Source organism: Morus notabilis, unplaced genomic scaffold (assembly GCF_000414095.1).
Source record: "Morus notabilis unplaced genomic scaffold, ASM41409v2 Scaffold987, whole genome shotgun sequence".
NCBI classification, from domain to species: domain Eukaryota; kingdom Viridiplantae; phylum Streptophyta; class Magnoliopsida; order Rosales; family Moraceae; genus Morus; species Morus notabilis.
Window position 1 is genome coordinate 275 of NW_010360666.1, and position 15,516 is coordinate 15,790.

General features: G+C 33.9%; 2 protein-coding genes across 2 annotated transcripts; both read right to left on the bottom strand.

Moving 5' to 3' along the window:
- Positions 1-393: 393 nt before the first annotated feature.
- Positions 394-4,079, bottom strand: LOC21385490 (probable protein disulfide-isomerase A6). The gene is made up of 11 exons (XM_010096995.2): positions 3,847-4,079; positions 3,114-3,198; positions 2,852-2,949; positions 2,677-2,732; positions 2,321-2,438; positions 2,167-2,194; positions 1,983-2,074; positions 1,742-1,898; positions 1,540-1,664; positions 978-1,077; positions 394-697 (listed from the first exon to the last, which is right to left on the bottom strand). The coding sequence occupies exons 1-11, from the start codon at positions 4,002-4,004 to the stop codon at positions 632-634; spliced, it is 1,083 nt and encodes a 360-aa protein (XP_010095297.1). The 5' UTR covers positions 4,005-4,079; the 3' UTR covers positions 394-631.
- Positions 4,080-8,754: 4,675 nt separating this feature from the next.
- On the bottom strand, positions 8,755-12,543 carry LOC21385492 (transcription factor MYB12). The gene is made up of 3 exons (XM_010096997.2): positions 12,256-12,543; positions 11,857-11,986; positions 8,755-10,472 (listed from the first exon to the last, which is right to left on the bottom strand). Exons 1-3 carry the CDS (start codon positions 12,386-12,388, stop codon positions 9,281-9,283), a joined length of 1,455 nt encoding a protein of 484 aa, XP_010095299.1. The 5' UTR covers positions 12,389-12,543; the 3' UTR covers positions 8,755-9,280.
- Positions 12,544-15,516: the final 2,973 nt, after the last annotated feature.

Consider the following 15,516-nt stretch of genomic DNA (forward strand, 5'->3'; position numbering starts at 1 on the left):
GTTAAAACTTAATCTAACTGTTTAAATAAAAAAAATAAAAATAAAAAATTTTGCTATACCGGTAGGATCAAAGGACAGTTGCTATTATAATTTTTTCGGGGCCTAAAACAATCACTGCCGAAGTAAAAATAGGAGCTGTCGCACTTGGTTTGTTTTCTATGCAAGCAATGATTATTACAAGTCCCGCGCCTTGGATCTTGTAGAGTAAATCCTTACAAATGAAGGTATCTGAAAGACTCAAAACTCAACGGATACCATTTGCATCTCAAGTATTCCTAGTTTTCTCATCAGGGCTCAACGAGAAGGAAGCGGTTCCTTCTTGTCTAAAACCTGAAACCTGATGTCTGTGGCAAAAACAGATATAAGGTCATCTGAATATGAAGCGTACAAGAGTAACAAACAATAAGAACCAAGACGTGTTATGTATGTCATTGAGTCATTTCCATCCCTGAAGCAAAAATCAACTCCTACAGTTTTTGTAAGCTTTTCATATTTAATTACCCACAGGAATAAAGTTTGCCTTCTACCAACTGGGAAAATTGAAAAGCCGTGCTCGGATGAACTAATATATTAAAAATTTGGGATCCAGGGAAAACTGATCCTCCAAAAGTAGATGATACTTGATGTAGGATCAGACAAACAAAGAAAGAGTGTTCTTCTTGAGGGTGAATTCATCTGCCTTAGCTGGGCTGATTGACTGCACCAATCAGAAAAAAGGACATTGAAATGTATTAGCCTCGTCTTAACAACCAGAACATAACATTTTTCACTGTAATACTATCTGAATCTGTATTAAAGAAAATATAATTAGAAAGTTTACAACAATTTCTTGTAACTATCAGTTTCAAACTGTTTGAAAAGAACCATCTATTCAGTTGTACTTCTACAAATATGATTTATGAAAAGGTATCTAATTGCAGTCATTTATATACATGAATTACATGCTTTCGTGTGGAAACAGAGCATAAGATTATTACCTTCTCAAGCATGCGCTCAAGCCGCTCAATTTCTTTCTTTGCGTAACCAGCACCTTTCTCTAAACAGTTCTTAGCAACTTTTAAATAGATCTTTCCGTACCTGAAAAGGGCTCAAATTGTATCATGGCTGGGTTTATGAAAGTTCTATTTGTTAAAATTGGAAAAGAACGTGAATATACACAGAAGAGTAACAGTCCTGAAATCTTCTTAGCAATGTTATACAGAAAACAGCCATCAATTCCCTCACAGGACTAGACTTAGAGCTTGTTTGGTAAGAGGGAAAAGTGGAAGGAGGGAGAGAAGTGAGAAGATTAGTAGAAGGATTTTGGAACCCATAGTTGTTTGGTAGGAGAGAAAAGAGGAAATGTATTAAGTGTCAAAATCCTTCAAAGAACCCAAATTATAATCTCTCCATAAGAAAATCATACCAAACAAAATAAGAAAAAAGCTCTCCTCCACCTCCATTTTCCTCACCTAGATTATATACCTTTCTTTCCCTCTTACCAAACAAAGCCTTAAGTTATAAATAAACATGACAATCGAACAGCCAGAGATGAAGTACCTTGCCGTGGAATCTTTTAGCTTCTCAACTTCATCTTCTATCTTTGAAAACACTACCTTCTTCTCTTCATCGCTGGCAGCAACAAACTCCTTCACCAACGCATCCAAACTTGAAACTATGCCAGCCTACAAAACAACTAAACCAGTAAATAAACAAAAAGCAGTTATCGTAACTATAGTATTCAATTCGTGTTACTGCTAACCTTCGATGTAAGCTGTCCTTTTCCATCGCGATTGGTGCCAGATTTTTCATTGATAAAGTTCACAAAGTCTTCCAAATCTCTGCCACCTTCATATTCTTCACCACCTTTGTTGTTCTTTGGGAAGAATTTTAATGTAGGAAACCCACTAACATCGTATCTGTAAAAAAAAGCATTAGCCTTTGACAAAGATCCTTACAAAGACCCTTAAGAAAATATATATTTTCAGTAAATGTGCACTTACTTTTCAGCTGGATCTTTGTATTTATCAGCATCTAGATTTGCAATCACTACATCCTCCTCCAACTTAAAAGCAGTCGCTACCTTTTCGTAGGTCTACAGGAGAAAAGGATCAATGATCATTACCTGTGAAAACAAGATAAAAAGCTCCTACAGATTGTTATGAAATCAAGAAGGTGACAACTTACGGGAGCAAGGTTTTTGCAGTGGCCGCACCTGGCAGAAGCAGAACAGGTAAAAGATTAAGATGCTTCCCACTCTAGACATCCAGAAAATTCCAGAATACAACATGGTTGGGAAAAATAAAATAAAAATGGGAAAGGATGCGTTATGCAAGATTACCATGGTGCATAAAACTCAACCAAAACATCTTTGGTTTCGTCCAAGACAACTTCATCAAAATTGTAAGCTGTTAGCTCTACTACGCTGGATGGAACTGTAGCTATCTTGATATTCGTTCCTGTGGATATACGTTGACATGAAAAGTAAGCACCGACTAGAAAACTTGGCAGCAGAGACATGCAAATCCCAGCAAATAAAATTACTAGAGATCACAATGAGGAGCTACTAGGAAACAAATAAAAAATATATATTATACACGGTTTTCAACTCCATTCAAAAGAGAGAGGTAAAAAAGGATTGATGAAAGATGCGTTTCAATGAGAATAAGGCAAAATTTACAAAGAAAAAACAATTACCCCCTTCTGTGTTCACAAACTCGGCAAGTGATTCTGCAGTCCGCGGTCCTTCATACCTACAAACATCAATTTCAGTTTAAATCACAGGTTTTGAAATGAAACGAAGTGAAAGGAAATGTGCTAAACTATTGAAACTTCGTATTGGTAAATGCTGAAATGTTGAAATTGTTCTTACTTTTTAGGTTCCAAAGACCCTTTGGCAAACCATTGGATTGTTGGGTAGCCCGAAACCCCATATTTGCTGCACAAGCTTTTATGCTCGTCACAATCCACCTACTCCACATTAACCCCATAACAACTCAAGTGAGCATTCAACAACAACGAAAAACACAATTTGCAAAAAGAAAAACTCAATTAAATTCAAAATTACATTAATGTTTACGACGATAAATGAAATTGCATCCAAGAAAACACGTACAAATACAAAAAGTTCTTACCTTTCCGATCAAAACCGATTTTGACTTCTTGAAGGTCGTCCCGAGCTTTTCATACTCTGGAGCGAGCTTCTTACAGTGGCCACACCTGTCGTCGAAACCAAACTGCTCTAATTGATAAACTATCTTTATGCAAAACAATTCGAAGAAGCAGATTTTTTTTTTTAACGGCGTTTTTCAATAATCTCACAAAATCAAATCAATCACATCCGTGAAATGACAAATCAAATTACGCAAACGGATCTATAAAAAGAAAAATTACGATTCACGATTGAAAATTCTGGTTTTGTGAATTGGATCGGCGACGAACCCTAATTGCGATCGAAGAAAATGAAAAATGAAAAATAAAAATAAAAAATGAAAAATGAAGGTCGTCCCGAGCTTTTCATACTCTGGAGCGAGCTTCTTACAGTGGCCACACCTGTCGTCGAAACCAAACTGCTTTAATTGATAAAACGCAGAACTCCATTGTTAAACTATCTTTATGCTACGCTAAAACAATTCGAAGAAGCAGATATTTTTTTTAACGGCGTTTTTCAATAATCTCACAAAATCTAACGCGATCAATCCTAACAGCTCAATACACATCCGTGAAATGACAAATCAAATTACGCAAACGGATCTATAAAAGAAAATTACGATTCACGATTGAAAATTCTGGTTTTGTGAATTGGATCGGCGACGAACCCTAATTGCGATCGAATAAAATGAAAAATAAAAATAAAAATAAAAATACCAAGGAGCGTAGAACTCGACGAGAGCTCCTCTGTCCTGACCAACCTCCTTCTCGAAGTTATCCTCGGAGAGCACAACGACGTCGTCTGCTACGGCGGATGAGAGAAGTACGGCCAATATTCCAAACGCAAATACCCAGATCTGATCCATCTTCTTCATTTATGTATTTCTCTCTTTCTCTGTTTCAGTTTCGTTTTCCTGATCTCTTCAGAACAACACAGCCAGTATAAATATATACAAGGATTAATTTCTAAAATAACCTCCGAACTATCACCCTTAAATTTTAAAACGTAATATTTATTCTCCTAAACTTTATTTTATTAACAAATTTCATCCTTTTATTATAATAAGTGACATAAATTGTCACATAAATAAACTCAATTCATCTGAATAGGGTATTATCGTAAACTTAATCCAACACGTGAATATCATTATATGAACAATCCCAAATCTTAATTAAAAAAATTACACCAATTAAAATAATAAATCCAAACCTATAACAAAGAATAAATCCGGATATAAAAAAAGTGTGTTTGGTAAGGGGATTTGTACCATGATTCATAATTCGTTACAGTGTTTTCTCTCACAAAAAATACATGTAAATCGAAAATAGTTATAATCTCATGATTTTAATCTATGAACCAAACGTCTCCTAAATTTGAAAAACCCATCAGTAGAAGCAACTTGCTTCAAGTATTTCCTTTCTTTTCATGTTTTGTTAGCTTTTAAAATATGTTTATGCAATCAGAAATTTCTTTTTCCCAGAAAAAATGGAAAGACCCAAGCTTGGATGAGCATTCCAACACCCGCCCTTCACTTCGCCGGAATTCGCCCCAATCTAGGAATCACGTAGGCCGATCCAAATTCGGCCGGGATCCGCTTCAATCTTGCCGAAATCACATGACCCGTTCCAAATTCGGATGGAATCCGGCCCTTCTGTGTCGGGATTGTGCGTCTCCGTCCAATCACACCAGAACCTTCGAATCCAGCCTCAGTCACGCTAGAATTGCGAGGCCCGGCCCAAATTGACGAGTATAGCATCTTCTCCAGGCAGATCCACCTCCTCCCACAGCCTTTGACCATCTTCCACCCCCAGATCGACGTCGATCTGCTCCCCATAAGAAATGAGTATTAGGTTAGGTGACCCTTTCAACTCCATAAGATGGTTAGTTTGGAGGAGAGGTTAGAAATTAAGGTTTTGGAGTGGAAAAAATTGCATAGAGTGAAAGAGAGAAGATAGAGAGATAAAAGGAAAAAACAATGGTCTTTGGACAAAGACTCGTGCTTTGGAAACTTAGACTGAAACACACTGGATAGAGAGATGAAGAGAAACTTGGACTGAAACACACTGTAGAGTATAAGATGATGATGATGATGAAAAATATGCTGGATTTTTGAACGAAGATGGTGAATTATCTGATTAGGAGGGTATAAGCGTAATTGCGTTTTCAATTCTCACTAAATAAGTGACACATGGCGATTTCTGTCACTCATTATAACGGAATGATGAAATTTATTAACAGAATAAAATTCAAGAGAAACAAATGTTACGTTTTAAAATTTAGGAGATAAAATATTATAATGATCATAATTTGAGGAAATTTTTAAAATTAATTCTATATACATTTATCATTTCATATGTAAGAGCAAAGGAAAAGCAAATTATTTCTCTTTTTTCTTTTTAATTCCCCTTTTTGGGTTCTATTTATTTTTATTATTTGATTTATTTTCATAGGAACAGTCTATTATAGTATTACTTTTAAGGAAAATAATTATTTTCTTGACCATTTTTTACATTGACCAGTATACACATTGCCTTAATTGAACATGTTTTTTTTTGTTTTGTTTTATTTTGTGAATAAACTATCTTCGTATACTTAATTTAATTTATTTTCATATGAGTAATAATTTAAATCTCATTGAGTTCACCGATTTAAATTTTTAATTTTAATTAAAATATAATTTTATACGATAATTTTTAATTATAATAAAAAAAATAAATATAATTTTTTATTAAAATTTTTTACCGTGATAAAACTGAAATTAAAAACTTATATTAGTAAAATGAAGAAAATCAAAACACCGAGGGAATGATGTGGTTGCCGGAGCGAACCACGTAATGCACGTTGCCGAATTGTTCAACAGTGACGTGGTTTATTGATGTGGCGTCCTTTGATTGGCTCAACTCAGGAGATATTTTTAGTCTAGAACATGAACCCAATATAAGTTAGCTAGCACTAGCAAATGAATTGGGTTATTGTCAACAATAATTGAGTGTACATAACCGAGCCAGCACTAATTGGGCTAATTGGCGCTAGCCCATCTTTTGTATGGGTTTAGCACAGGTCATCAAAAAGGGGAGGAGGAGGTAAATAAATTTTGAGAAATGTGAAATAAGAATGACATTAATTTTTAAATTTGGTAACCAATGTTTAGTTTAAAAAAACTTTAGATTTATACCATTACCAAATTTAGTAAATTAGGCATTATTTTGATTTTCTCAATGACGAAATTTCCCGGATTTGGGAATTACGAGATTTGCCCTATATTTACCCCCATGAATAAATCCACTAAATTCCAGATAATCAAGTTTAGTCCCGTGTATTTGCTATTTTTTTAGTTGATAAGCTGATTTTTACACTAATAATCTTCTTTTAAAATTTACAAATATTATCGGTCAATAATTGTAATAAATATACCTGGTGTTCAAAGGGATATTCAGAGTTTGTGACATACCTCATATGCACAACATATAGAATGTGACAATACATACTCGTTTTTTATGCAAATGACAATATATACTTTTAAATCATCGTACAAGAAGCACATGGAACATTGAGCAAATTATTTATGCAACACCTATATTGATCAGCAGTGCGTACCCAACCTAACCAGACAATAAAATTGAGGACCATTCTTCAAGGTTGAGAAGGTCAGTTTTAGCCAAAAACAACATCATTGATGAAGATGAGGACTCAATTTTGTATGGCCAAGATTAAATTCAAGACTAGCTAGTACTATTCAAGGTATCATGAATATGAAGAGTAAATATCGTCATTTTTCAAACCATGTCACGTGTAAATATTATGTCTCGAACTTTTGAATTTGATAACGTCATCAGCTTTTGAACTTCAACTGTGACTGATTGAAAAGTTCATAATTCCTAATCAAAATTAGAAATTTGTGATCCATAATAAAAATACGAATAATTTAGAACGTAATAGTACAATTTATTTGAATATTAATAAAAACACCGCCCTTTTTTTAGTTTGAAAAGAGAACATCCTTTTTGCAGCTTTGTCATAACTAAAATTGTTGGCAAGAGTTGAATTGCCTAGTAGCTCCAAGCTTCCAATCTAACTTTTGATATAGGATTGACGAAATCATTCCTCCCAAAAGTTGCAACTGATGAGAGATGCGCAATCAAATCCTTTAAACATCACCTAAGACCAGACTCAAGAATCCACCCTAAGCACTACTCGTTTGGGCTTTTACTTCGAGGAGTCCTTTTACGAATCTGTAGGCGCACCCAACAGACAGGCCCAGACACTTCTTCAAGGCCCAGGCACTTCTTCGAGGCTCAAGCCACGTAGGCCGCCTCCTAAATTCAAATATGCTCCTGCATCATTCTCCTTTCTTTATAAAAATGTCCCCTCCAGGGCGCACCCATGGAGACTTAAACTTAGAAACTCCTGCTATGATACCAACTGATGTAGGATTGACGCAACCATTCTTCCCCAAAGTTGTAACTAATGAGAGATGCATAATCAAATTCTTTAAATATCACTCATGATTAAGCTTGGGAATTCACCCCAAACACTACTCGTTTTGACCCTTACTTTGAGGAGTCCTTTATAAATCTGTGGACGCACCCAACAGACATGTCTAGACACTTATTCGAGGTCCAGGCCACATAGGCCGTCTCTCAAATTTAAATATGCTCATGCATCAACCTTCAAAGTAGAAAAAGGTAGAAAAATGATAAAGTTGGAAATTAGTTTCCACACTTTAGTAAACTAACCTTTTACATCAATTTTAAGAACTAAATGGTTATAATTTGCTTCAATTTCATCGCCTAATTTTTCTTTTTTCCAATAAAACGTTGCATAAGGTGTTCGATCAGGTTAAGACCATTATATATTTTGTATAAGATGATCAAAGTAATTATTTTTCTCTTTTTCCGAAAAAATTAAATAAGTTATTAACTTTTATTTTTTTTAGAACAATGATCAATAAATATGGTAATTATAAGCTAAAATAATGTTAGTGTGTCTCTATCAAGCCAGCAAAAAGAGGGGTGTATCGTGTTGTGTCTATATTATGCACACACGTACTAATAAATCGAGAAGGACCTTTCCGTGGAAGATTCAACGGAATCGGCATCTTTTCTGAAACATAAATGTAATACCTAGCTAAGAGTAATTAACGATCAACAAACTTCTTCTTAGTGGGATCTGATTGTCTAACAACGTATTTTAATCCGTATATCAGCCAAACATTAGAAAACAAAAGTTGAGAACCATGTTATTATCCAATATAACGGTTATCTAATATAACGGTAGGTTAAGTTATTGACCACCCTATCAAATGACATTAAAATACTTGGGATAGGAATATAAGTTTGACGTATATTATAATGTAGTCGGAGAATACACTATTTCAGCCACCACAATAACGTAATTCATTGCTCCTTTTTTTGTTAAGTATATATCAAATGACATTAAAATACTTGGGATAGGAATATAAGTTTGACGTATATTATAATGTAGTCGGAGAATACACTGTTTCAGCCACCACAATAACGTAATTCATTGCTCCTTTTTTTGTTAAGTATATTTTTTGGATGGGACCTAAATTTAAGAGGGTGTGAGTTTAATGTGACATTGTATTAAAATATAGGGGTTTAATTTAAACATGACCAAGATCAAAGACACACATTTGGTACAATACAATGACATTTGGGTCGCTAAAGGACCAACACGCCACTGGATACAGTCAGACAGAAGACCCCACCATGGCCCAAAATCACAACTATTACTGCCAAAAAGAAAGGGGAAAGAAAAAAACAAAAACAAAAAAAGAAACAGGACCATTAAAATTGCACAACATTAATTAACAGATCCTTCTAGATGTGTTGTTCTTGAATTAGACCAGTTATTTTCACAATTCGAGTCCCCTACAGATTTAACACATTAATGCGAAGCACTCCCACAGAAAGGGAAAAATAAAAAATAAAAAATCACACATATCAAATGATTAAAAACACTGGCTGAGAGTAAAAATGAAACTAACTACTACTTAATTACCACCACTCAACGACGTCGTCTCTCAAACACATGGGTACTTTTTTACAAACCAAAGAAAAAAAGAAAAGGTGAAGGGGGCTAAAACTGAAAAATAAGAGAAAAATCAAAATAATAAATCAATCTTGATCATCAGGAGAGAAGCCAAGCGACCATAGCGTTTTGCTTGTCGGAGTTAATAATCTCCGATCCAAATTTGTGATTATTATCGTCTTCGTGATCACCTTCCCAATTATCACTTTCCCACAACAAGGACAACATTTTTTCTTTCTCCTGGTCCCACATTGCCTCTTCATGATGATGATGATGATGATCATGCCCTAGCGCCACAGTCGATTTGCTAGTATTTTCCCAACCCCACAAATCAACTCCACCGTCGTCAAAATTAATACCTGATGAAGCCATTGAAGAGCTCGAAAACCAAGACTCAGTAGTACAAATTTGGTCTCCATTTGAGCTCAAATTACCGCTATTATTGATGTCTTTGTTTGGACTCGTGCAAATTGTATTATTATTTTGTGCTGCCCCAATACTTCCTATGCTGTCCTCGCTTAAAGTCAAAACCCCACTTGGATTCAGCAACTCGCTATCAATTATGTCATCAAAGCACAACATGCCCTCTTTATCATCATATGGTCCCAGAGCCTCCTCCTCAGTAAAGCTAGGGCAAAGTAACAATGTTGATGAGTTTTGATCCGTCGATGTGATCTTCTTCTCTCCATCACTTGATGAGCCAGCTTGTGCTATTCCTGATCCTGATTGATCATCATGATCATGATCAGCTTCATGACAAGGAGGACTGATTGGCTCGGTTAGAAGGTAGTCGTCGAGGTCCTTATGATCGTCAACGTCGCAGTCCAGGGCTTTAAGGGACAAGCTAGTGATCTCCTTCTCCATTGTTGGAGTTTGCGGCTCTGGAATCTCCAACTCATGATTGATCACCACTTCACCATGATCATGATCATCATTAGCAGATGATGATGAGCCTTGATCTTTCGGATCATTTGTCTTGTTCTTCGAAACAGTACTACTTGAGCCATGATCTTCTTGCATGTTGTTATTAACAATATTGCTCCTGTTCTTCTTCTTCTTCTTCTTCATGGAAGCTAATCGGCTCGCCCTACCGCCTTTTCTCTTTGGTGGAACATTCAGTACTTTGGTTAAATCAGTGATCTTTGGTATGGTTTGATCAGTAGGACTAGTATTAGTTGCACTTGTGATTGGCCTTCTAAAGATATGGATTTTCCTGCTCAAGTGAGAGTTCCAATAGTTCTTTATCTCGTTGTCTGTTCTTCCTGGCATGTGACTAGCTATCAAAGACCATCTGCAAAGTGCGTAATCAGAAAAATTAGGCTTTAACTCTCAAGTGTACATTTTCTTGCAACAACTGAAAATAAATAAGAAGGATATATAAAATGAGTGACCCAAAAAAAAAAAAAAAAAAAAGCATAATAATAAATACTATACTCGGTAAGACAAACGGCTGTTGTTTATACACGTATATATATTAGTTGCATTAAAAGTAGCCGTTTTACTTGATGAGTGTGTGACATGATGATGATACACTAACAAACTGTACGGTCTATGTTGAAGTTACAATTTTTTGGTCGGCTATAGATATAGAAAGAAATAAAACTAAAAACTTCTTTAGCCTTTGTCCGTGCTCAATCTCAAATTAGTTTTTGTCACTACGTCATTTAACATGTACATACAACTTGCATAGAAAGCGTAGATCCCATGTGTTGTAGATGTACCTTCTATGCTTTTTTTTTTTTTTTTTTACGCCTGCAACGAATCATGTAAAAGAATTGCTCTTCTATTCTATGTCTATTTTATAAACGTTTTTCTTTTCTTTAATTTTTTTCAATATAAATAACAAAGCACGCCCTTAAAAAAGGCGCATTAAAGTACTAAATAAAAACAAAGCACATTAAAGGAATAGAATCACACACGTTCCAGTGGCTGAGGCTTTCCCAAATGTCGAAATCTCTCCCTAGATAAATGCCTAAACGTAGCTTTTCAAGCCAAAAATAAAAAAAAAGCACGTTTCTTCCCCGATGATCACATAATTGGAATCATAAGAATGAAAAAGAAATAAAGGAGAACATATTTTTTAAAAAAGTTAACTCAAAAGGTTGAAAGGGGACAATTATCAGTAAAAAAAGAAAAAAGAAAGTAGACGAAAAAGTTGAGAAACGACAGGTAATAATTAACTATATAGCAGAAAGCTAAGTTATTTTTTTAAAAGCAAATATTAGTACTTATAATCATTCTACAAAGTCGCACGAAAAATACGTTTGCGCCCACATAATAGTGTCGCGTTCAATAATTTTAGTTCCTTTTATGGAATAATAATTTTACTTTTTGACATTTGATTATTTACTTTTTAACTGTTTTTTTAATACAAGAGAAAGTTAAGCAACTTAAAAAAAAAAAAAAAAAAACATCATATCATCTCATCTCTCATCGTTTATAGAAAACTAAAATCTACTGGCTTATGAAAGTAATGATTTGGACTTGTTTAGTTTGTTAATTTAAATTTTTAATTTGAGTTAAAATGTGACTTTATATAAGAATTTTTTATTATAGTAAAAAAATTAAATATGATTATTTGTAAAAAAATTTTACTGTAAAAAAATTAAATTCTAAGCTCGAATCGATTAAAACGGGGCTGAAGTAATGTAATTAGAAGCGGATGTCGCACTGACCTGTTTCCCAATGTAGCATGTAATTTTACTATGATCTCTTCTTCCTCGGACGATATGTTCCCTCTCTTTAGGTCAGCTCTCAAGTAGTTTATCCATCTCAATCTGCAACTCTTCCCACACCTCAGTAATCCTGCATTAATAAATTTGTCACCAAGAAAAAAAAAAAACAGAAAAGGTCAACAAGAAACCAAAATGTGTGTTATACAAAATTAAAAGAAAGAAATACAAAGGAAACTAGAATAACACATGTATATACTAATATATAGGACTCTTTTTGTAACTTTCCCGTATCCAAACAATAATATTAAATGTATAAACATATATATATATATATGTGTGTGTGTGTGTGTGTGTGTATTTCTGAAATATAAACATTGAAGTTTTTATAACGATAATTACCGGCATTCTTGGGTAGTGATCTCCAGGAGCCTTCCCCATTGGCCTGAATATACTTGGTCAAAATCTCGTCTTCCTCAGCCGTCCATCTTCCTTTCTTCAGCCCAACTTTCTCACAGCACGGAGCTCTTCCCATTCTGATATCTACGCTCCTCAGCCCCCCGGCCAGCAGTCGTACCAGTACTTCAGCTGCAGAGACGTGATGAGGACGGATGATGATGATGATGATGATTTTTTTTTTTTTTTTTGGGTTCTCGTCGTCGTCGTCGTCGTCGTCTTCCAATTACCAGAACAAGCTGGCAAATTAGGGTTCTCGTCGTCGTCGTCGTCGTCTTCCAATTACCAGAACAAGCTGGCAAATTATTCAGAAAAACGTCAAACAACATCGCTTCGCATTTATAGAGAGAGAGAGACTGGAGTTTCGTCATAGAGAGAGTGGTGGGGCCAGCGACGTAGATGGATGTGTGGTGAGAGATTGAGCCACGTCTGCCACGCATCGGACGATGGAGAGCGTGGCGTGTCCACCGTCTAGAGGATCATTACGGGGCGTCGATCTCCCACGTTGGATGCCCATCCTACGAACACGACGGCCTCTGGTGAATATTCCATGTCATGAGTCCTGTGTCACGGCCTTTTTTTGCTCCCAACCCCACTATTTATTTGGAAATCTTCGATCTTAGAACTTATTTAGTTTGAAGATTCGTTTTTTTGATTTAAATTATAATTTATAATTTATTATAGTTATTTTTTTATAAAAAAATATATAAATTAAAAATAATTTTAATTTTATAATTTTAATTCATAAATTAAATGAGCTCTTAATTATTCAGCATCTATCATGCAGTTAATACTTAGATCCCGTTTATTTCGTTAATTTGAGTTTAGAATTTAAGTTTTACTACAGTAAAAAGTTTTCACAAATAATCATATCTAATTTTTTTGTTACAATAAAAAACTCTCATATAAAATCACATCTCAACTTGAATTAAAAATTCAAATCAATGAACTAAACGAGCCCTTATTCTCTCTTTCTCTTTCTTGTTTCTGTGTCGTTTTAACGTTCGGGTTTGTGTACGTACGTCCTCAGTGGCCTCGCCGAAAAGAAGAATTGACTTCGTCTGCTTTTAGCAGAAGTACTAGTGACTGTTTTTATTTTTCTAAATTATGTTTTAAGTTTTTATTTTTTTCATTATTATGTGGCACGATCCTGACTTCACTTTTTTTAATTTTCAAAAATTGCAAAATCATGAGAGTCCTCTCAGTTTGTGAGAACGACAAGGGGACACATATTGGTTTCAAGATGGGCATGCATTTTTTTTTCCCTGTATGCATAATGCTCGTGATGAAACATCATTTGACATACTTTTACCTCATGTTTATTGAGTTTTTAGTTTAGAATTATAAGCAGCATGACTTGGAGTGCGTTTAATAAATGGATTCAGAATTATAATTTTAAGTTCTGATTTAGATTCAGTGTTTGTTTATAATGATTCAGAATCATGATTCAGAATCAGTGTTTAGTTTGGATAATTTTAAATCATAATTTAATCTGATGTGATATTTTAAACTAACTCAAATTATGATTTTAAAACTACTACCATCTTATTTTAAGGTGATTCAAACTCATAATTTTAAATTATAATTTCAGAATCATGATTTGAACTCAAAATTAAATCCAAAAACGCTAACCACTACGTAGGACCTACCTAAAATATCTAACACCTAACAATCCTGTTATGACCTTGACTTTTAAGGAAGCCGTGTATTCTCATCATTTTTTTTGTTAACTTTTTTCTCTTTTACTGCCTTTATTTTTTCTAAATTTTTTTAATTATTTTCTTTTTTTCTTTTACGTATTGTCTTTTTGTTTTTTTCCCTAATACTTGTTGGAAGTTCATTTTTTTAACAAGTCCTTCATTTAACTTTTTTCTTTTTATCACTTTCGTTTAATTAAAATAAATCATTTTAAAAATGTCCCTTTTTTTTTAGTTCAATAACTCCTTTATTTTAAATTTTTTAGTGTGATTTTTTAAATCCTTTTTTCTTCTTACTTTAATTAATGAACTTGGCTTCTAAAGAAGTCACATATTTTAACGTGAGGTCAAACTTACAGAGTTATTTTTTACGTGCATAACACGTAACTTAACTAGTTAAGAACAAATATTTGATTCTCTTTTTTTTTTTTAAGAAAAGGAAAAAAAATATGTGATTTTCAAATAAAAATTTTACTATGAAAAGATAAGGACTTAATTAAATTTCCAATAATATTTATATCTTAAAACTTAAAATTTTCAGTAGGCATGTGTGTGCCTTCACGGGATCTCATGTCATCTGGTTAATGGTTTGAATATCTAAGGAAAATTGTATGCAAAATTGATCTTTTTTCTTACTAAAATTCTGTTTTTTTCTCTCTAAATTCACAAAGTTTCAACGAGTAGAAATCGTGAAAAAGAAAATCCATTTTTCATCGTGCTTTTGGTATATATAAATTTTCCTGAACTGATATGTTTTTTCTCTCTAAATTCACAATGTTTCAACGAGTATAAATCGTAAAAAAGATCCATTTTTCATCGTGCCTTTAGTATTTATAAATTTCCCTAAAATCCAGTTCGTTCAATATTTACTATCCACGTCATCTCTATTCTGAATTTTTTTTACAGCCACATTAGTTTTATCTTATTCTGCAGATTCAATTAATTGTCTAAACCTTTTTTCTGCTTTGTAGTTTCTCTAAGAACTCCTAAGTTTCACGAACGACGTCATTTTTCCCTCCATTAAACGACCCGTCTTGTAGTACTTCATATTTATCCCCACACGACTTATAAATTAAAAAATTTAGTATATAAAAAAACGATAATTTTATTTAAAACTACATAACACTTAAACGAGAAAAATTAAAAATAAGTTGGGCACGTGCTTCACTCGATCTCATCTCATGTGATTTATCTGATTCTAATGTGGTATTCACATGCGTCTATGGCCACGAACTCGATTTTTGAGAGAAATGATTATTATGAGATTATACTTCTTAGTCCTAGAATAAAAGTCCGACTTGTCATGATTGACCATTTTTTTCCAATAACTTATCAATTCTTTGTTGTGTTGAAATATAAACGAAAAAAAATGAGCGCTTGAAACTGCTGTAGGAAACGGCTTAAAAAAAAAAAAAAAAAACCATTTTACTTCAGTTATATAGAAGGAAATATAATGGGTTTTATGGTATTTTTGGTATTTATAGGAATTATTTCCGGTCGGGACTGGAGC

What these genes read in the sequence shown, in the direction of transcription:
- LOC21385490 (XM_010096995.2), bottom strand. Translation starts at nt 4,004, where the DNA reads ATGAAGAAGATGGATCAGATCTGGGTATTTGCGTTTGGAATATTGGCC. An exon ending in GTCGAGTTCTACGCTCCTTG is followed by an intron (nt 3,199 to 3,846) that starts GTATTTTTATTT and finishes TTTCGACGACAG; the next exon opens with GTGTGGCCACTGTAAGAAGC. An exon ending in ACTGCAAAAACCTTGCTCCC is followed by an intron (nt 2,075 to 2,166) that starts GTAAGTTGTCAC and finishes TTTCTCCTGTAG; the next exon opens with ACCTACGAAAAGGTAGCGAC.
- LOC21385492 (XM_010096997.2), bottom strand. Translation starts at nt 12,388, where the DNA reads ATGGGAAGAGCTCCGTGCTGTGAGAAAGTTGGGCTGAAGAAAGGAAGA. An exon ending in ATCACTACCCAAGAATGCCG is followed by an intron (nt 11,987 to 12,255) that starts GTAATTATCGTT and finishes TTATTAATGCAG; the next exon opens with GATTACTGAGGTGTGGGAAG. An exon ending in CATGCTACATTGGGAAACAG is followed by an intron (nt 10,473 to 11,856) that starts GTCAGTGCGACA and finishes CGCACTTTGCAG; the next exon opens with ATGGTCTTTGATAGCTAGTC.